Below are 23105 nucleotides of genomic sequence, written 5' to 3' on the forward strand. Positions count from 1 at the left end.
GAGGATTATTAGAAACCTAGAATGTTATGACTTACAGAATTCTGTTTACTTAGCACTTCAGAGAAGGAGTTTATGTCAGTTGAGGTGCCTGGATAGGGAAAAAGCCTAGATCAGGATTTCTCTGACTTGGAGCACATGTGGAGCAGTCTTGGTCTCCACGTGCTTTCAGCACAGGGCTTCAACATCTGGCAGCTGCTGGAAACAGTTGTGGGTCAGGGGGAATTAAATCACTGATATCTGCCACCTTGTGCCTCATTTCAGGGTGGTGGCCCACACTTTGAGGAACACTCACCTTGAGTGTAGATATTTTATTTTCGAGGTTGTTGGTTTGACTTTTCTTTGCTGTTGTAAGACAGAACGTACAATGAAATGCAGGGATTTAGGAGTATCAACCTTTTTTTAAAATATATAAATGAAAAAGACAACAAGCAACAGTATTTAAACCAATCTGAAATCCCTTAAAGGTGATTTGGCCATAATATTTCTATTCAGGTTTTTACTCAGTACTTATTACTAAGTTGTCAATTATCATCTTGTCAGTATCACATAATATTCAGTAATCCCTCAGTGCTTCTGTTATGCTCTAGGCTCTATAAATTTATGTTTCAAGCTGGGGTTTTTATGCTGTGAGAGCATAAGCTGGTATGGAAAACAGGAAAAAAAAAAAACCAGAAAAAAACCAGAGGAAAAAAACACCCAAAACCAAAACTAAAACCAAATCAAAACCAACAAAAACAACAAAACCAAACGGAACAAACAAAACCAAAAACCAAGAAATCAAAAAACCCCAAACTTTTAAAAAAGAGCTGGAATTACACCCTGAATACGTATCTCTGACCTGACATGCCAATAGCCACATATGTACCTGGATAATTACACAGATGCTTTGAGTCCCCGCGTGGATCCATATATACACAAACCCGCAGTTTTACTACACAAGCTGCACTCAGTCTTGAGGTGGAACTTTGACATGAAAAAGTCTTTTTGCTATTCTAACTGGTACATTTTAGGATGTTTGCCCCTACATGAATTTTGTTGTAGTCTGAGGTCTACAAGAATTTTCTGTTGCTCCGGTTTATTTGTTTGGTTTTTAACAGCTGTGCCATCATCACATGAACCTTCTGCCCAGCCACTCAGCTGGGTAAGGCAGACTGATTGAAGACACTCTGACACTCCTGAACGTGTGCAGAGGTTTCATATACTCAGAGAAAAGTAAATTCCAACAGTGATGAAAAATATTCCTGCAATTAGAGGCAGCTTTTTTAATGTTCCCATGTGGCCCAGCCCTGAGGTTCCCTCCTCTGTGAGCCAGAATGTTTTCTCAAAGTATTGGGCACTTTGGCCCAGTGTTCTCCTTGCAACTGAATGTCAGCAATGGAGGGATAATGGATTAGATCTCCAGCAAAATCTTTTCTTTATAAATTCAGTCCTTTGCCAAGTCTGTTGATGCCCTACTTTCAAGACTGTCATAGCAAGCAATTCTGGGCACTCTCTGTTTCTTAAAAACAGGGTGCTAAAATCAATATAGCAATATCTTGTTGAAGAAAATGAAATTAATCAGCAGGTTTGTCATTTTAAAGATGATCAAAGGATTTGTTTATTAGGCATCATCTAGGCTTTAGTAATAGTTGGTATGAAAATAATAAGACATAAGCCATATTAGACATACAAATCTTTAAATTACATCAGGGAGTGGACATTTTTCTCTAAGTGAAGGGTTGGGAGCAGTTCCTATCTCTGCTTTAGCCTATATTAGTCACCAATTACATACCAAAATCTGGTAATGCTCACCCATTCCAGTAGCTCAGGGGCAGCAGAATCTGTGAATTTAAAACCATTAAAAATACCAAGTGTGCTGAAATTTTTACTGGACTCTTGTAAGCAATATTTATTCTGATCTGCAAGAGTTAATTTCTGAAAGCTCCAGTTTGGCCTAAGCACTGTCTAATTGGTATGAACATAAGCACATTTAAAGTATTTTCCTCTTCTGCAGGCAAGAACAGCAAACCTGAGTGTGAGAAGAAGCTCTAAAACTCATCTTGGTTAGGGATAAAGAGAGGGAGGCTGTCTTTACACTGTCACTAAGATGTTCAGCACCTCACAATTCCTCAGCTTTAATTTATCCCAAATAGAACTGTGAGCACAGAAATACTTGTGCCAACACCCAGAGCTGGGGAAGATCCTCCTACACAAGCATTTGAGAGCATCTAGCCCCAGCTGGCCACAAAGGAAAAAAGGTAAAAAAAAAAAAAAAAAACCAAAAATAAAAGAGGAGGAAAAGCAATTGCTGATAAATAGATTGTAGATCCATAGCTGAAAACGGACTGTTCAGTCTTCCTGGGAAGATAATAAAGATGAACTTGTCAACAGGTTTCAACAGATGAAACATTCCTGAAACTTTTAGAATGTAGGTGATAAAATACTTCTTAAAAATTAACTTTTATATTTGGAAATATAAATTATAAAATTTTAACTTTTATATTTGGAAAGCTGAGATTCTCTACAGTTTAAATGGTATCTGTATTGGAAAAGCATTTTCATATGCTGATTCCTAGCTAACTTTATCCCATAACTCCTTCCTCTTTTTCTTAGGGATTCTTTTGCAGAGCCAGATAAATCTGTGCTTTGTAAGCAAAGCAACCAAGAAAACAGAGGGGAATTGGTGGCAAATTGTCACAGTAGTAAAATTGGTTTTCTAATAGCCTTTTTCAGAATAGTTTCTCACAATTTCTTTAGGATTTGAGCTAATGGAAAAATGTCTTTCACTCTAGGTGGAATAAGACATATGTGGGAATGATCTAAGAGGGCAAAGGTTCTTCTTGGTATCCAAAGCCTTAATTTTGGTTACTTGTAAAAATACTGATTTATGTAACTGCTGTGTACATGGAGCTTTACAGATCAGTGTGTGGAACAAAGGACTGGCTCTTCCCCCGTGGGCATGGAATCCATAAACATGGCAGGGAATGGGAAAAAAACCTGACCAACTAAACAAAAAACCCCAAACCAACCAAAAATTAACAAAAGAGAAAAGAATTGACACAAAATTTCTTGACCAAGTTAAGCAGAGGAGTGCTCCGAAGTGAATCTGGAGCTCAAATTTATGTTGTAACCCAAATTTCCTACTCTTCTGTCCACCTTGCATTATGCATTGTCAGGAGAAAAAGTGAAGAGTTTTGGCAGAGTGGGAAGTGACAAGAAAAGCAAAGATAGGTTCAGGACAGGGATTGGTTGTTTGTTTTTCTTTTATTTCTGCCTCTTCTGCGGTTCTGCCGTTTTCTCAACGTAAAAAGTACACAGATGCTTTTGAGGCAGACAAAATGAGAACAGTAAAGCAATTCTCTGTTAAACTTGAACAGTAATAATTTGAACTGGAAAGGCTAATTTATTCACCTTCTTTAAAGAAATAGAAAAAGCAGGCCAGGACAAAACAGCTCTCTCCTGCTCTAAAAGAAAAAGAAGAAAACTCCCAGTAAAATATGCTACTAGGCAGAATAGCCCACAATTTTTGCATGCCACAAAGGATTTGCCTTGACACATAATGAGTTTTATTGAGGTCAAATTTCAAGTTATCTAAATACTAGTTTACCTCCAGAGATACAGGGCTTGGGAAATTATATTGCAATAATTATGATTTTTTTTTTCTTGGCACTGATTTGAGAAGCAGTGAATATTATAAGTAACACTATTCTCAAAAACTTTCAAAAAAACCTCATAAAACTTTTTTCCCTTTCATGGCTAAAAAGCTGAGTTTATAAACTTTACATTTCCACTCATTTATAATTTAATTAAAGCATCACCATGCTTCTTTGGCTACACCACAGCTCAGTCCCTGCAGTTTTCCTTAGGATCAGTTCATGGATCATGGCTGGAGTAGGCAGAGGATCACAAAAGACAGCAGCAGTCCCTTCCTTATTTTATAGAGTTTATGAAAACTTAATAGGCCTAGAAATTTGAACATCCTGGCAGCAAAGGACTAGAGAAATAAATAAGTGGTGTTTTCTAGCTCTTGGAAAATTGAATCATTAACCTTAATAATGGTGTGTTTTGACTGTAGAGTGAAACAGATGAGCTTTGAGGGCACATCCTTTACCTTGGGCAGGAAACTCTGTGATTCTCAGGCACTCGGATCTGCTGTTCTGCATGCAAAACAACAACAAAGAACAAAGGTTTTTTATTAATCTAGGCCTGTGTGAGAGGACATTTTTCTCCTCCTTACTATTAATAAAGTTAGTAAAAAATAAAATATTTCACTTCTATAGATGTCTATATAGAGATACATATACATACATGTATAAAGATATACAGATCCAGGTAAATAAAGCAGTGAGTACCTTAATAACCTACACAACATTACACTGTTAATTACTTAACCTGGAAGATACTTCTCAAATTAATTTAGCACAGCCTTTTTGCTAATACTGTGCACAAACAGTAAAGTGGAAGATGCACCAAGAGTTTAAATGAGAATTTCAATCAACTGGCTATATCTCATCCTCTCAGCAGGGAAGGATGTGTTGGGAATGAAAGTACTGAAGAAAATGTAGAAGCAAAATCAAGATCTTAGAAAGCTGGAACATATTTATTAAGACACCGTTGGTCAAATGAGATTTAAGCATCAAATGTCTGTCTTGCTAGATGGTAAACATAAGGAAATTAAAACACACTAATTTCAATATACATCGTATAAATTTCTGTCTGATCTGGATTCCTTTGGAAAACCTCTAGCTTTTCAAGCCAAGACCTCTCTGAAAGAAGAGCTCTGAAAGCAGGCAGCTCCAAAGGTCAGTGTATCAGTGTAACTCATTAAAAAGGAACTCAGGCCCTCTGTTTTTTAACATGCTCAATTTTACCTTTTGAAGCCACATAAAAATGGAAAGAGCAATTTTTCATTGATCTGTATTTCTCATAAATTTGTTGGCTTCTCTGCCATTTACAACCTTTTAAATATTTATCTAATCCTTCAGATTTTGAAAAGGCAGCTCTTTTGACATCCCTTTATCAGAGACAAAAATTATCCTTAATACAACTTTTAATGCAGATTCTACAAACAAAACCAAACTAAAATCTCTTTATATACTGCAAGACTACATTAGGAAAAGGAGTTCTCCGAAACCCTTAAAATTCCTTTAATTACTTTTTGACTTAGCCTATTTATAAACTAAGGTTAATACATTAAGAGGAGCATGCAAATGTATTTTTCCCTCCTTCATGTAATGCTTGTGACTGTCACAGCACAGGATGCGGGTTGCTATCAGTGGTAAAAAAGTGGCAGTGGACACACAGGATTTTTAACAGCTGAGTTCTGCAGTCTGGCTTAGATTGCCCCAAAATATCTTTTTTACTCACAATGGAATGCTTTATATTAAGGAGAGAATGATATCACGGCAAAGCTGGTGTCAACATGCCCAGCAATTATTAGTGCAAGACACCATAAATTTGGCTGCATTTGCTTTAGGCTCCATAGTTACTAACAAGCAGAAATAATTGTATTAATGGAGTAGTGGAAACAGAATTTATGCCTCAGGTTTTGGCTTTTATATTTTTCAGACTCTGTGCTGCTTTAGTGTGTGGGTCTAGGCTTCATATAAAGGGATGGTGAGCTCTGTGCACAGAGTAGGGAGACAAAACAATTCCTTCTCTAGCTGGGGACCCAAGGACAAATGATGCAGATCTCAGGCCCAAGAGCACAAACAACATGGGCTGAAGAGAGAAAAACAAGAAGGATGTGTTGCAAGGCTGGCAAGGGTTCCTCAGGGGTGAAGAGATAGACGAGAATCTTGACTCCATGATCAGAAGGCTGGATTTATTATTTTATTATATATAATACATTATGACTATACTAAAAGGAATAGAGCGAAAAGTTCAGAAGCTGCTAAGCTAAGAATAGAATAGAAATGAATAAACAAGGGAGCTCTCTGTGAATCTGTCCCAGAGAGCTTGGCCCCTGATTGGCCCTTAATTGTAAACATGGAACATGGGCCAATCCCAGGTGCACCTGTTGCATTCCACAGCAGCAGATAACCACTGTTTGCATTCTTTCTCTGGGGCCTCACCTTCCCAGAAGAAGGAAACATCCTAAAGAAAGGATTTTCCGTAAAAAAGATGCCTGTGACAAGGATGGGACTGCATGGGCTGGAGCTGTAATTGGACAATTAGCTCCAACACACTAATGGACCAGAACTTATAAAAGTGTGAGACCTCATGACAGGCTGTTCATTTTTGTGACCACTTTGGGTTCACCTGGGGCATAGCCCTGGCTGGGCTCTTGTGCTGCCCAAGGTGGATCTGTTGAGGCCTCCTAATAAACCCCTACTTTATTCTTTAGCTTCATCTAGTCTCTGTTCTAGGTCAGCCTTCACAAGGCATGGCAATGAAGCACTTTGTTATTCCTAAAAGGCAGCATGTGGCCCATGCACTCTGTGGCGTGTTACCAATGTCCTTGGAGCAATTTCATTCCTGCACATCCTGTGGCATATAATTATCTCAAGAATAACCACGACCCCGTGGTCTTCTATTAAAATTATATTGTGTTATAGAATGGAGTATACATTATTGAAGCATGTTATTTTGATTACTGAAATTTGACATACTGTTCTCATTAGCCAGTAAGGCTGAATATTTAATTTATGATGTTAACTCCACATTTTTTATGGACTAGTCACTTATGGGAAGTAAATCGGCGGAAATTCAGAGGAGCGAATGGGAAAAGTTCCTCCTGAAAATGGGGATTTAAAAGCAGAAAAAACATGTATCATGCCATATACTGGTAGATGACACATTACGTTAGGCCGGTAAATGGGTTAATTAGGCTCATTAACATCATTTCCTTTTATAAAGTTTTCAACTGAGAAGATGAAAAGATTATGTTAATCTTTACACTTCTCTCTTACATTTTACATTTTTCACATGGGCCTTTTTTAATCAAATATTGATGATGGTGCCTGTTGTTCTTCAAAGCCCAGCAATTAGATTGCAGCTCCCTCCCAGTAAGTGGTGTTTTCTTATCTTTATTTCCCTTCTCTCCACATTTTTTTTTTCATAAACACAACATAAGGTCCATTGAATTCTTGCCAGAAAAGCCACTCTGGATGTTTTATCGGGTGACCAAGAAACCTGCAGAGCCTGAATCCCCCAAACTCTTCTTGAGCTGTGGGACAGATCCCACAGTTCTGTCCCACAGCTGGATCCACCACTCCTGGATTAAAGCCGCAGACTACAGCAGTGCCACATAAACCAGATGAATTTTCCTTTTCTTTCTGGCTGTCCCTGTGGGATACGGGTAAAGGCTGTGTGGAGTGGGTGGACACTGCTCTCTGCTGGCAGCAAGGAAAGCATGCAGGAAACGGAATTTTCCCCTAAAATTACTTTCAAAAATAAAGCATTTCCACAATTTCTTCACATAATGTTGCATACAGTGATTAAGCATAAAGGCAGGGGGAAGGCATTAAGATAAAATAACTCTTCAAATTTATAAATATTAGTTGAAAGCACCTAAATAAAACTGCATCTTCTGTAGAAAATAACTGCTTAAATACAATTTTGAAAGTTCTTTTGTACATGTATCTCCATACACACAGAAAATTCCTCAGGACCAGAATAAAGATCTCAAAAGTTTGGAAAATCAATAGAAAAGCTGTCTCCTATTTGAATATGGCAATCTCCTCTTTAAGAGAAGACTTCAAAACACTTCTTCTTTAAAGGATTGTTTAACAGCAACTCTATAAAACCATTTTATATTCCAGCTTGGGCTCCCTCTAGTAGCAGCTCGAGGAATCAACACCATAAAACTACTGAAAATAACCAGATACCGTAAGAACAATATTGAGAGAACAAATGTCCTCACGTAGTAGCCACTGCTACTGCACAAAATAAAGGAATATAATTCTGCTGCAGAGAGCAAAGCAGGTTGCTCTGGCAGGTTACCTCTGAAATTCTGGTTTGGTGCAGTGCTTCCACACTGCCCCTATAGTGGGATTTCAGATCACACACCTGAAGCAGCCTCTGCTTTGCACAAGGGAGGTAAGGGTACTTGCTATAGTCCAGTCAATTTAAATCAGGGAGGAAAAAACTTTATATCACCGGACATGGTCAAGATACTGTGAACAACCACCAAAATAACCCCATTAAATGAAAGCAATTTGCTTGAGGGGCTCAGAAGAATGATTCAGTTTATTACTGCACATAGAAACTCAAGTTCAGATAACATTAGTTAGAGGGTGAAATTTTCCATGGGACAATTCTTCCTAACTCTCAGAAGGAAAATTAATCACTCTGGCAAAGATGTTGACATATCCCACTGAAACAAACAAAAAAAAAGCAGCATACTTATTTTTTGCATTTTTTCACCTTAAGATGCATAGATGGGGGATTCTATGACGTATTTAATATTACTGATAATGCTTTAATATTTCATGGAGCACCCATCCCTCCATGGAGCTGCTCAGGGAGAGGAGCTGAGCAGAAATCCACGTCACAGGTTCCTTGGGATCCCTACGGCCCTGCTGCCATTGCTGAGGAGCAGAAACCAAAGGTGATGGTAGATTGGTTCAGGTGCTGCTCACAGAGGAGGAAAGTCCACAATTCCCACCCCTCCCAGAGTCTGCACAGCTGCTTTCCTGTTCTGCTGGAACATGGCGCTCCAGGAGGAAAATATGGAAAAGCCAGGCCGCAGATGATCAAAAACTGGTTATTGCAGCACGTAAAACCAGGGCACTATAATTCCTCCAAAAGACAACTCAAACCTTGGTGATTTGTTTCCCTCCAAAGCCATAAGCCTTCTTTGGACTGTATGTATTTTTATCCTAAAGAAAGGAACACCCAATATTGCAGATAAGATCCAAGGACACCAGGGAAGGCAGCCATACACAATTGATTTTCCTGCTCCCTTACATTCAGTGCTGCTCCAATGGCAGATTCTGATACAAGTTTAAAAATGTTCTTGGAACTAATCTTCAGCTCACTTTTAACTTAAATAAATCCAAAAGGTAATAGTTCACTATCTGTAAAGGCCCCAGGAAGCAGAGGGTCTGTGCCACCCATTGAAGGTGACAATGAACTGCAGATGTAGCATGGAATTGAAAGGCAAAGCATCCATCCCCTTTCCTCTTGCATTCCTTGCTCACATTTCTAGCACGGCTTCACCCTGAAACAGGCTTCCTTTTCTCCTGCTCAGCGTTTTGAAGGCTCTTTTCACAGAGGCTGTAATATAAAGATGTAGGCCACAAAGGAAGTTCTGACAAGCATTTTGTTCAGTACTATCTGTGGAAGAAAAGACGAAGGGAACAAGATGCAGAGTTAGCTGGGACAAAACAAAAATGTTTCCACAGATGCTGGGTTAAAAACCACCATTGGGGGGCAGGGGGAGAGGAATGTTTTTGGACTGGTTTTTATGTGGATTTTGTTTTGGTTTAGGGATTTTGCTGGTTTTTTTTTTTTATTATTGTGGGGTTTTTCCTAATGGTCATAAAGTCTGTAGCATTTCAAGATAAATGTGCAGCAAAGAGATTGTGGTTTTTGGGTGTGCATTTTTACTGACTTTGCTTATGTTCCACCTTTCAAGGAGCAGAATTGTGCCTTTTTTTGTGGTCACAGGGCCAAGTTATATAGAGCTACCACAAGATATCCAGATCTTATTGAGAAATGAAGTATTGAATATATCAGCAGCCTATGCCCGTATGGATGTTTTGCATCAAGATAAAGAGAGAGAAAAATGCTGCTGGAGAATGATGTGCACAAAGCTCTGTGAAGCAAGAATTAAAAGCAATGAGATTTAAAAGAAAATAACGACATCAGGAATATGTTAATATATTAATTAAAGCCTACCAAAGTTGAAGTGTTCCATAATTAATATTGAAGCCCATGAGAGTGCTCTCTTCTAACTAGAGATTTTGCCACGGATAATATTACCTGTTTGGAAATGTTTCTAAATCTGTGAGGAAAATGAGGTCAACTGAGATTGTGGCCTAATCATTAACTTGTAGGATTTTGGACTTTTCTGTTTTCTCAGACCAGCTTTATGGATGATTTATTATGTTTTCTCTATTGCAGTCTCATTTCTAGCACATCAGATAAATGTGAATATTAATCATTTTTAAAAAGAGGAGATCAAGATTTAGTGCTTATTTCTTCTCCAGGTTTGTTTGCTGAGTTTTCATCTTTGTGTATCTTGCAAGTCAAGCATGCAGAGAACAAAGTAGAGCAAGAAGCAGCACAAAAGCCACCATGCTGAAACACCTGAGATCCATCTGACTAATTAAGGAAATCGTTATATAGATCTTAACAGGTCTTTTTTATGAGCCTTTTAAACTACCCTATAACATTTTATCCAGTCCACATATAAAAATTAAATACTGTGCTTTTTGGAGTAGCAGAGACTGTTCACTGAGACAGGAAAAGGGAACAACTTTCCCATAAGGTGCCTACTCTCCATACCATTTACTTTGTAGGGTAATGTTCAAATTGCAGAAAATACTTCCTTGTCAACTTCTACACCTGCCACGTTTTGTAAGGCCACATGCAAGTTTGCTTTCCCCAAAACCAACTTAATTTGCTGTTCTGAAATGAGTCGCCATCACTTTAAAGGCTCAGTACTATAAATATGAAGAATCCTTCTCTTAGCAGTAGTGAACAAGATCAGAAACTCATTTTCCTGCAGTAGCAGTTAACACTGTACATAAGGAAAATAAAACATATTTGCTCTGCAAAAGGCATTTGTGGGTGTTGAGCTTGCTAACGGAGGGTGAACACATTCAAGTGTTTCTGTGTCCTGACTGTAAATGATTGTACTTGAAACGTACACCTGTAAAGGTGGCAAGATTTTGGGGTTGTGTATAAACCAGGCAATATCCTGAACTTCAAGAAAGAAATTCACATATGATGGTCCTTCCCATAATCAAGCACAACCGACTATAGAGCCTGGGCAAGTCACAATGTCTCCTCACAAAAAAAAAGTTCCTCAATATTTCAGCCTTTTCATTCAGCTTTAATCTCAATACATGGAAAATATAAGACCCTACTTCATGAATGGGCATGTCCTGAAGGTGCAGTTTGGTGCTGAATCTCAAGTGCTCTCTGCAGCTCCTTCTTCTCTGGGCACACACAACAACAAAACCAGCGCTGCCTCTAAACCTAAGAAGGCACATCAAAGGGCCGGGCCTTGTATTTTCATATTGAAGATCTTGGACTTTGTTCTGCCTGGTGCGCAGTCTGTGCCCATGCAGGAGAATTTAACAGTCTCACTTCTAGTGTTCTCACTTCCCATCAGATCAGATCAGATGGCACTTCAGACGCTTCACTGCTTTACTGGCATTCCCCATCTGCAGCTATGCAGGAAAATTCTGGTTTCAAGAAGCCAGTACCGTGTCATCATGAGCACTGCATTTTTATGAAGCGGGAAATAAGAAAGACAAATGCTACTCCTGTTCATGCATCCGCCTCTTATCATTTCCCCTCTCTACTCTGTGGACAGTGATTTGATTCACACTGGGGGTTATTTGGGTCAGTTTTACTTGGAGAGAGGAAATAATGGTAACCTCATTTGAGATTTATGCCAGTTTAGGTAAGAAAACGGTTTCTGAATATTTTTGCATAGCTGCTGAATTTAACTGAGGGTTCAGTGAAGCATGAGCTTCCAAGTGTCAATAAGAGGATTTATCCATTTCCCCCTGTTTGTTTTCAAACTCCATTTGTTATTTATGATTAGCAATTTTGTGTCATTTATATGCAGTGTACTGAAACTGAGTTCAATAAACTAACCTTCTTTGACTTATTAAGCTAAACTTGGTATTTAATTATTATGCATGCAAAGTCAAGTAGAAAAAGTAAGAAGCATTTATAAATAAAATCATTGTGATTTATTTGCAATGAACAGGAATATCTGTCTTTATGCCTTTTCATAAGAAATTTATTACTGCTTACTTTAAATTGGAATAAGCATAAAAAAAAGTAGAACATCTGTATCAAAGTTTAAAGAACCACAACAATCAAAAGCTGTTTAATCTCCTACATTTAGCTCAAGTGCACAGTCTGTTCTGTGTAACTTTTTACAATGTACTGTGAAAGAAAACACGTCATTTAAACTCAGTAATTAATATTATAGATAAAATGACACTGTAGCATATTACCATAATATGAATTACAGTAATATTTACCATTAATTACCATAATACTGATGTAGTATAGGATAGAATACATAATAGTCAGTGTCTTTAACTTTACATTGAAGTGCAAGAAGCATATTGTTGCTACACTTCTGCTTCTTAAATTAAACGAATGTTATTCAAGTGTACATTTGTATCCATGCAGAATGTTTTTAAATAAATAATAATTCTAATTCAAACTGGTATATTTGACTTTCTAATGGCATAAATTAAAGAATTTCTAGGTCTAGAAACTTTTTCTAAGATGGTGGAAATCATGACAGAATTATATTCCATATGAAAAGTTTTTGCAATCATTTTACATTACAGTAGCTGTAAATCAGTTTGCAAATTTGCAAATGAAGCACAACATTGAGCCTTTTAAAAAATCAAGATGAATCTTAAGGGGCTATTTGATGTGTAGCATGAACTAGACCTATATAATCAAATTTGAATTAGTTCTGTACTTCTCTGGTTAAAAGACCTGGCAATTGTAGACATAAAATATTTATAACAAAACAAAAAGACCTGCATAGGAAGACAGTGAAGGTTTTTATCTACAGCTCCAGGAGACATAGAGTTCCGTATTAATAAAAAATTGCATCTCAGCTTTTTGAAGCACCTTTACTTTTGGGTAACTTTCTTATAAATATTAAAAGAAGGGGGAAAAATTAAGTTTCAGATTTGTTCGAGTGTACTTTAATAATTTATGTCAGCTGAAATGTTCCCATTTCCTGTGCGGAAATTTTCAAATGAAGCCATTATTCAGACCTGGCAAGAAAAGTACTCTAAAAACCTACTTAATTAGGAGTGCAACAGTCCTATCCACCATGTCAGCCCAAGGCTAAAATGTGTACATAGGGTTTTAACAAAATATTTGAATACACAATGTAAGGTTCAAAGCAGAAATTGAAGTGTGACCTGAGGTTGGTTGTTTCATCTCACAACCACAAGATGCGTCGCTGTACTTGAGTGAAGGCGCGTAAAGAGCAAAACCCCAATCAGTTTGTAAGTTTTGGAGATTATTGTGAAAAGAAAAACCTTTTTTTTTTCCTCCTCTCCACTTTGTTTAGGTCAGTGGGACGATGTACAACACAGGGAGACACGTGTCCCTGCGGTTAGACAAGGAGCACCTGGTGAACATCTCCGGGGGCCCCATGACCTACAGCCACCGCCTGGAGGAAATCCGGTTACACTTTGGCAGCGAGGACAGCCAGGGCTCAGAGCACCTCCTCAATGGCCAGGCCTTTTCTGGAGAGGTATGTCACCCTGGGGAGGTGGTACCACCAGGAATTACCCGCCTCTTATTTCTGCCCGAAGGTATTTGCAAGTTAATCTGTAAAAACTGTTTTCCTGCAGCCGTTCTGAAAATCGGGGAATTGTTTAATCGGGTCTCTTTGGATGGGGCCTTTATGTCTCTTGTAAAGGGAAGCATGAGATTAACTACAAAGTAATCCTGGAAGTGCTTCAAATTCCCACAGAAGTGCTATTTTGCTTCTCAATGGTCTGTAAAACTTCACGTTGAGTACCATCCTGCCTTTGATTCATGAAGAAACAAGGCGATACTTGATTCTGGAGATGACTCCTCAGAATTCTGCTCCAGAAATAAAGTTAACTGCATACATAGTCCCTGGCAGAATAGTAATGTTTTATCTTAAATACGTGTCTATAACATGTATTTCCTGTCCCAAGAAAGACCATAATTTCTTGATTCTGATACCTATTCTAGAATGGCTCATTATTCTTGCTGGATAAATATTTTAGTGGCTTAGATGGAGCCCTTTTTCAAGATTTACAATAAAGTTTGCAGATTTTCTGGGACAAACAAAATGGGATCCTTCCATTTTCCTTATATAGGAACATTCTCACATAAAAGAGATGCATGAGGTTTGCAGTACCCCATTGTCCTCCAGCTTGGGCCATGGCTGTGAACTACGCAGTGTCCAACTCTACAACTCAAAATAATGGTTCACAATAACTCTATGTTACTTTAGGGATTATTTTTAAAGCCACTCTCTTACCATTCTTTCAGAATATCAAAAAAGAAAAGCTTTCTAATCATAAAGCACTTATTTTCTCAAAGATGAGTAATCAAATTAACATCTGTACTATGCATCACAGACTGGTGATGAGTCACTTAATGTGTGGCATTTTCTTTGGCACTGAGCAACAGCAGTTATTTAAGAGTAAGAAATTAATTGCAGCATTGTTACCTGATGATGTTATAATTGATGGTAATCATTGGCTTTGTTTTATAAGCGACATATAGCCTGTGGCAGCTTTTTTGTGAAATTACTAATGACTTACGCAAGTGATTTTGGTTGCCTTTGTTCAATTCTATAAGTGAACTCATCATGTATTCCTCCTTTAAGTGCTGAAAGGATGTTGTAGTAAACAAGGTCTTTGCTTTGCTGTTCAGACACATGAGAGCAATATTCAACAAAAAAAAAAAATTGACTGAACATGAAAGCAAAAATCTGGTTGAAACATACCACAGCACTTGTAATGTGTCACCACCATTTCAGATGCTTCTAAAAGAGTTTTTAATTCATCAGTCCTAGACTGTAACAATGGAAAAATGTAGAGCATTGTCTGGCAATACTTATTGTTATTAGCTATAGGTTCTTCTGGTTTTGAAAGCTAGAGTTCTGAAGTACTATTAATATTTGGTGGTTTTTAACAGAGACCTCAACATTTCTTAATAAGAGCAGAAAACTGAGCTTGGTGGAAACTGCTGTCGGTCAGTCAGGCACAACTGGGTCTGCAGCGTGTGCAGGATTCATCTTGTTGTCTGAATCCTCCTGCACTGAATAGAAAGAGCTCCGCACCTTCAAAGGATTAATCAGTCCTGACAGCCAGAGCTGGGTCTCTTAGGACAGGGCAAATCACTCTGTGGAGATGCATTTTCCTTGACAACAGAGCACAGACAAACAGCAGGCAGAGGAGCTGAGATTCAAGGACTCCCTTTCAGATACTGAGATGAATTCAGTGCTTTGGTTGGGGTTTTTAATGTACCTGCCATGAAAGCACTTTGTCACTGATGATTTGCCATAGGCACAGCTTGCCATATGCAAGTTATTACTCTGAAAGTTTTACCAAAGGCAAAGAGAATTCTGGATTTTAGCTAGAAAAGGCAAGTCCATTACTTTCCATCTCCTTCCATCATCTTGAACTTTATTTACTTTTTCTTATCTAAGTATGAACATGCCACTACTTTACTACTCTGCTAATAACAGAACCAGCTGGCAACACAGCCTTCATCTGCTTAACCTTCGGTATAGGACTGGCCAGAAGCAGCTGTCACATTCTCTCAAATGCAAAATTCTTAGGAATAATGAAAATAGATTTTTTAAAATTTCTTTTCCAAGGCATGTTCAATGTGAACAGTATATATTTGGTGTATTTTGTTACATGAATAAATCTTTGCTCTTCTCCACTTCAGCCATTTATTTCCCATTTCCTCTGACAATCAAAGCACAAAGTGACTGAGCTATCAGTCCCATACAGCACCTTCAGCCCAGCCTGATGCTTTGAAATCCATGTTCAGAGCACAGCATGGTCCCATCACTTCCTATGCTGGCACAAGAATTAATCTGACAGCATCCATGGCTACAGGAGCTCAGCCACCCAGTTCTCATTACCTGCTGCTGTTTTGGCCCCCTGAAGACTGAAGTATCCTGGTGAGGTTGTGCAGACCCAGCTCCTTCTTCCTGCTCCAATCCACCAAACTCTCAGTGCAGCACTTGCACTGCACTAAAATTCGTTAAATAATGCATTAGAGGAGCACGGCTTTCAAATTAGGGTTCTGCTAAGATTCTCCAGAAGAAGCAAACTTCTACCCTCTTTTTTATTTTATTTTCTGGGAGAACAGAAAAGCTTATGGTAATGTGCATAAATGATAAATTAGCATACTTGCCTGAAATAAGGAATTCTGATTCAGAGAAGGATAAAAGACTTCTTAGTACTACTAAGTGTACCACTGTCAAGTGCTTGAGAAGACAGATTAGTGTTCATTGCTTGCTCTCTTCACATTAAGAAAACAGGTAAGGATCAATAAAACATCACAAAAATATGCTACCAATAAAAACATCATGAAAAATACATAAATCATTTGCAGAAAAATTCACCATGGGCAGAACGTGAAGCCTCTTTACCACAAACTCCTTTAGCAGGATGTGCCTGTATTTCAAAGACAAAAACTAATAATCAAAGGGCCAGGCAGATTTCTCATCCTAGTAATGAGTATTGTGGTTTTGGAACTCATGGGCTGTTCTGAAGAGTATTGTGGCACTCACCTGTGGAGCCAGTTTTACTCAAATCACAAATTACTACACTAAGACTGCTTCAGTTGTTTTAAATTTTGGCACATTTTTATTCCATTTCTTCTTTCAGAGCAGTGGAGGCAGTGAGATATTTCCAGTGAGGTGGCTCATGGACAAGCCTGGGAGGGTGGTGCTGCTGTGGTTTCAGCAGAACAACCCAGCCCTGACCCTTCCTGATTTGGGCACAATTACTGCTGTGAAAGAGGCATCAGGCAGGAATATTTCCATCTGCACCCAAGGCTGCAAATCACAGCCTAACCCCAGGAATTCTAGTGTAAGTCAGAGTAGTCCGTGGCAGCCTTAAAGCTGTCATGCTTTGGGTGCCCAGGTTGTCCCTTTGAGAGTCTGTCTGTACCCACAAACATGATTTTACTCACACTCAGCCAGCCCTTCTTTGGGGAGGGGCATCACAGGCAAACCAGCCATTTCCCGAAGGCATCTGATCTGCACGCTTTTAGATGAATCACAAGACAAATGGGCAGGAAATCAGGGAAATTTCTGATAGTTTCTGCTTGTCTTTCATAAAAAAAAAATCTCTTTTTAATCAAGTTCCCTCCACAAGGTACTTTGGTTTTGATACATAAGCATTTTCCAGCAAACCCCCGTTTCAGCAAAAAAACCCCAACTAGTTCTGCTTATGATTAGGGCAAACCCTTATTCTGTGTGAAGCCCAAGGGTGTGTTCAGTTAAGAGGATTTTCACTGTTTGATTTATAGCTTAGAGCCTCCCCATGTACTGTTCCTAAGTCACAGAAGGCACAATAGAGGAACTGTTCTTCCTCCTGACTGGTAGAGCCGTTCCCTGGTGCAGTTAATTAGAAATAAAAAGGAATCACCCTTATTCTTCCAGATTCTAATGAATGTCAGTCTATTCTATTCTCATAGGATTTCCTTTCAGAAATCCAGGAAAATGATGAAAGGAAAAGTGGCAGGGCAGAAAAATCCCCAAAAACAAAAGCATCAACAACAACAAAGAGTTCCGAAAGCCTTTTACCCATGGCCAATTTGAAAATATCTCACTATTTTTTAGATACAGTCAGTATTGAAGATGAGTACTTCAAAGAAAGTTGGAGATCTTTTGTTAGAATTTTGAGCTGTCAGGCAGCATATTCAGGGTTTACTCCCACTAATCTTCATATATATAAAAAATCCCTGGAAATGAGTGAAACCGTGGGGATGATGACAGATGTAATTTGGGATGTACGTTGTAACTGTTACAAGCACATAAACTATGGGGGTCACAATATAAGAAAAAATAGGATGCAATCTCTAGGATTCAAAATACTTAAATTCACCTAAATTTAAAATGCAAACTCCATTGTGAGCTTTTACATGATCTTTGTTTTTTCTTACTTTATGTACACAAGGTATTGCCAAATAATAAAGTATCCAGAAATTGCTAATATTGTAGAAATTACCAAAAGATTAAGGGGAAAAGAGAATTTTAAAGACACAGGCTTATTTCCTAACAAAGAATATCACATCAGTTTTTTGATGCCATCTGTCTTTCAAATGATCTTTTAAACTCATCAATATTTTCGTTGTGATCACCAAACAATCTTTGGGCAGCTTGAAGTAGATCAGTTTTATCTGTGTACTGCTAGATACTATTCCTTATTTTGTGCTTATTTTTTCCTTATAAGTGGCAACTTATAACTAAAAGTGAATTACTGTTATTAAATTTGAAGATGTACATAGTTTAAAATAATACAATATAAAAAAGGAGAATTCTAGAAAACCAACGGAATTACTGAGCTGTATCATCCTATACCAGCTGAAAATCTGTCCTTTAATGTTTATGAAGAGGAAAATAAAAGTGCAGTGAGGAGCTGGAAGAGACCATCTGTCTCCTTTTAGTTTGTTGTTTTGTTTCAAGCTGGGCCTGAACCAAAATCCTAATTCAGAAATGTGCAGTGCTGGAAGCTGTCATGTCATGGTCCCCTTGGAAATTCTGAACTGCGAATAGCTGCACACAGCAGACACTAATGACAGCCCTTGGAATGCTATTAGCACGTTTCCCCATTAACTACCAGTTACCTCACAGGGTAATTCTTGTGCTGGGTTTGCAAATGATAGAGGGTGAGTCAACTGTGGGCAGGACAACAGGCATGGCAGGGTGAAGCCATGAGAGCTCATGGTGTTTGCAAAGACCCAGAAATTTTGGCCACCTGATTTCTCAAAATTCACTCTGTTTTTATTCTGTTCCATTGATATGGAACAGAATAATAAGGGGCACCTTAAGCAGGCAGAACTTGCACTGTTGCTGCTCAAGTCAAAGTTCATCATCCTCAGACAGTGCACTGTGCAAGCTGCAACACCCAACTCCATCAAAGAACAGTCATGAACCTCCTGTCATATATACAATATATGTATATATACAATATATGTATATATGAACCTCCCGTCATATATACCCAATATTGTGCCACCCAGAAAGCCTTTTGTCATCCATACCTGAACCTGCCTCTCACCAGCTACCTTTCAAATTTCCAAACTTGTAAATATAGAACAAGAGGTTGATAAAACAGATGCCACATAGAGAAGACTGTAGTATAATAAATACACCAGGCTAAGTAGATCCCAAAGTACTTCTGGATTGCAGGGCCATAAGTATTTGACAATATTAAAAATCAGTGAAGCAGTGAAAAATAACTTTCAAGATGTGTCGTTGAAGTTCATGGAACTTCAAAGATGGGGTGAATACCTCTTAAAAAATCTCTAATGTATAGTAATTTTTCTTTGGATATATAGTCTCAGATTTATTGAACCATTTAATTATTTTGACAGTCTTCATACTTGGATTCTAATCAGAAGACCTGTAACTGAACAGCTGTTTATCAAACTGGCTATTAATGAAGCAAATAAAGCTATCCTTAGCATGCACAGATTTCATCTGTACACCTTTCTTACACCATCTCTCTGTGAAGAAGTAGAGCTGCACCAGTTTCTGATGAGCAAACTGCACTATGATAACACCAGCATGCTTCCCATGTACTTTTAATGCATTTTGGAAATCTTATTTACAGCAGTGACACTGCAAATAAGGGTCAAAAAGAGCTACATATGGCTGGCTGAACACCTCCAGCCACAGACAATAAAACTATTGCAAACAACTTGAGAAAAAAACAGCACAGCCTTTGTAATCTGAAATCTGTGTCCTGCTGTGATGCACTAACCTTCAGGTTTTTGGGCCAAATTTTCTCAAATGATTAGCATAGTGAGAACTGAAAACCTAATGTGTGTGTGCATACATATATAAACGTGAGATAAAACCAGCAACAGGTGAATGCTGAGCTGGTTTGAATGAATAATCCACTATTTAATAGTTGGTTAGGTGAAAATATTTTCTTATATTTATTAAGAAGCTGTCATTGGTGTTTTGTTTAATGAAAAATTTTCCTCCTCCTCCTGATCCTCCTGTTCTGAAGCAATGTGAGCTGCTGCTGCTTTAGATAGGTTGCACTGAATTCTTTTTCCCTTTATTGCTGCTGGCACTTTTACCCTTCTCCCCATTTGTTATTAGCAGTAGAGGAACCAGAAGGAAATGGGATCTGGGGGAATGGCAGAACCCAAGCTGGTGGTTCCCCTGCCTGCAGAGGAGTTTGCCATGGCAGCACCACCTTCATTCCTGCTTTTCTTTGCTCTGGTGTCTTGTCTGGACTGAGATGAGAGCTGCATGGTCAAAAGTATTTTGTTGAGAGACAGTTCCTCCAAGGTACAAGCAGATCCTGCAAAAGTCACTGGCAATTGAGCTGTTCCACAGCGTCCCTCACAGAACATTTTCTCATCTAACTACAACAGAGACCTATATCCAGCCTCAGCTGCAGGGACTGGACTGTATGATTTTATCTGGGTCTTTTCAAGTAGTAGCAATTACCTTGTCCAATTAGATCTACTTTTATTATTAAATTGTATATTTACCAGGCCTTTGGTTGGCCAATAATAGTGTAAATATGATAAGGGTATAAAACTGCACAGGTCTGTGAGCAAACTACTCCAATCACCTCAGCCTGTGGAATAATCTGTGCCTGTCCCACCCATGAGATTCCCAATACCAGGATTTGTGACAGTTGCCAGATGCCCATCTCCAAGATGTTCCTCTGCTACTTACTGAATTTTGAGTACTTCACTTGTAAAGTATGGTATAAACATGAAAGATGCTAAAAAATATGTTCTGTTCCAGTGTTCCTTACTTAAAAATTAGAAGATCCAGCAAATATAATAACAACATGAAATCATTTATCGAGGGTATAAATATAGTACTTTCTGCTCCCTGCTCAGAGTATGAGCAGATTAAGCCTGTGCCTGTTCTCCCAGCTATCTTCTGAGTTAAAGGCAGTTCTTCTGTTGTCTTTTTAATTTTCTTTTTTCCAAAACAATGCATGTATTTTGTGGTGCTTCAAATAACACAGAATAAATTTAGCTAAAAAAATTACAGAATGCACAGGTTTAATGCTCCAGAGTTAAGAAGTGGGAGCAGAAGAGCTAGTTGTGCCTCTCTTAGTTTGCTTGCCCTGACAGTCTTTTTGTGCCTCCCTCTTTGCTGCCTTACCTGATCTGCCACAGAGAGGGGTCAAACAAGGTGAATCAAACAAATTAAAGTAATTCAGAAGGTCGGGGGTTTTTTCAGCCACAACATCAATTCTGCTGAATTGCAGCATCACTGTACATTTAGATTGTACATTAATGCTGCCCTCATTGTGTGATAAAGTAAAATACTTTTGTAACACAGTTAATGCAACATTTGGTATACTTTTTTTTTTGTTTCTGAAATGAGTTGATTCTAATTATGCTACGACAGAGCTAAAATTCAGAATGCAAAGACACAATTTAGCTGTTCAGGGAAAAGGTGAGATACTGCAACCTGCCAGAGCACTTGAATTGATTTTTCTGCTTCCAGAGACACTTGCAATGGCCACCTGTGATTTCCCCAGAGTGATGCAGGTGCTGGAGCAGCATCACTGCCCTTTTCCATCGTGACAAAGCAGAGGCCTGGTCTCAGACTGGCATTCACTGACCCCTGAACCCCACTGAGACAGGAAACCGGGGTGTGTTTAAGGACCATTTTGCCTCTCTAGGAGATGCACACTGGGGGGATGGAACAGCTGGATGGCAGTAATAATGCTGGAAGAGTGACAGATTTTAAGTGACAGAAAGAAATGGATCAGAAAGGGCCAGAGGAGAGGTTTGGTGTTTATAAAAATGGGAATATTTGGGTTTGAACATGCGCTGGGGAAGTGCCACAGCTTGTGTGGCACATGCAGTATCAAATGAAAGGCTGGAAAAGAGCAAGGCTCGAAAGGAATCCAGCTCTGCTGGGCACAGACAGCCATGGGCAGGGCTTTGATTTCATCTTGTCATCTGCTGCCACTGTCCAGAGCTGACAGGGGTGATGGGAGCAAAATTTCACTGTATTAAATGAAGGTGGGAAGCCTCAGTTCTGTGCAGAAATATAGACTGACTTGATAAAACAGCTGAGTTTAATTGGAATTAGAGGGGGAAAGTAGACAAACTGAAATTTGGACTGGAGCACCAGAGCCAACAGCAACTTTATATTATGTGGTTGAGAGATGCAGTGCCCTGAAGTACTAACAAATGCATTTTTACGTCTCATCTTGATAGACTTAGAGATTTTTTTTCAGGAAATGTCCTAAAAATCTCCACCTTGATTTTCAAACTCACAATTGTTTTCAGCAATCCCATTTCCCTGGTGAGTTGCCCTCTTTTCTTCTGCAGCAAATTTCTTCTACTTGACTCCCAGTTCTGCAAAAAGTGATTTACTAGACAGATTGCATTTTTTTTTTCCCTTCTGGAAAGTGTCAGTTTCTGAGCAAGATCAAATAACCTTCTGCACTTCAGTATTGACTAATTTTAATTATTAAAACATTTCTCCCAGGAAAAACTCTTCGTGCTGTTTGCTGAGAAACCAGCAATTTTTAATAGGATTAAGGGACTTCTTGAGGAGTCTGGGAACTCTGTAGACAGAATTCTGAATTTTTACTGGGCTCACACTTCTACAGCATTTTTTTTAAAGTAGGAAGAACTAGATTTTTTTTCTTTGCCTTCTTTCTATGTGTCTCCCTTTAAACTTGATATAATGGGCTTTGCAAAGCCTAGAGAAAAGGGGCACATAATTTGGTATGCAGTAAAACTAAATTGTATATATTTGAATGGTTTATACAGCTAAACACTTACTTTGCATATATATTAAGCTTACTAAAATCAGAAATATATCTTTTATTATTAATCCTTTTAGTGATACGCCATCCCCCACTGACAGTTTAATATGGAATCCTTTCCTCACAACAGCCTGGCAAATTGATATTGTTAAAGTGGAACGGAAAGAAAATAACAGCTACATTCCTACTTGAATTTATCACGTTTAAGTTCTCATGTTTTCACATCATTGACAAATTATCAGATGTTTTAGCAAGGTAATAGGATAATTACATTGTTTCTACATAACTCAAAAGCTAAAAACAGCACTACCTGCATTTAAAGTAAAACACAGCTTTGCCTACAGACACCACAAACCAGCCTATCTCACCTCAACAACAAACTGCTTACTGCAGGATAATGAAATTAAATACAGGCTTAATGATGTAAGATTGACAAAGTAATAAAGTTATAGAGAGAGCCAACATTAT

The 23105-nt window shown here is 38.4% G+C and overlaps 1 protein-coding gene across 2 annotated transcripts in view; it reads left to right on the forward strand.

Annotated features, from left to right (window-relative positions):
- CA10 (carbonic anhydrase 10) overlaps positions 1-23105 on the forward strand; it is a 155239-nt gene that overhangs the window by 115996 nt on the left and 16138 nt on the right. For both annotated transcript variants that reach the window (XM_059485752.1, XM_059485751.1), the window contains one exon: positions 13211-13396. In XM_059485752.1, the coding sequence (XP_059341735.1) occupies positions 13211-13396 (186 nt within the window). The remainder of the gene's footprint in view (positions 1-13210; positions 13397-23105) is intronic.

Source organism: Ammospiza nelsoni, chromosome 19 (genome assembly GCF_027579445.1).
Source record: "Ammospiza nelsoni isolate bAmmNel1 chromosome 19, bAmmNel1.pri, whole genome shotgun sequence".
Lineage (NCBI taxonomy): Eukaryota > Metazoa > Chordata > Aves > Passeriformes > Passerellidae > Ammospiza > Ammospiza nelsoni.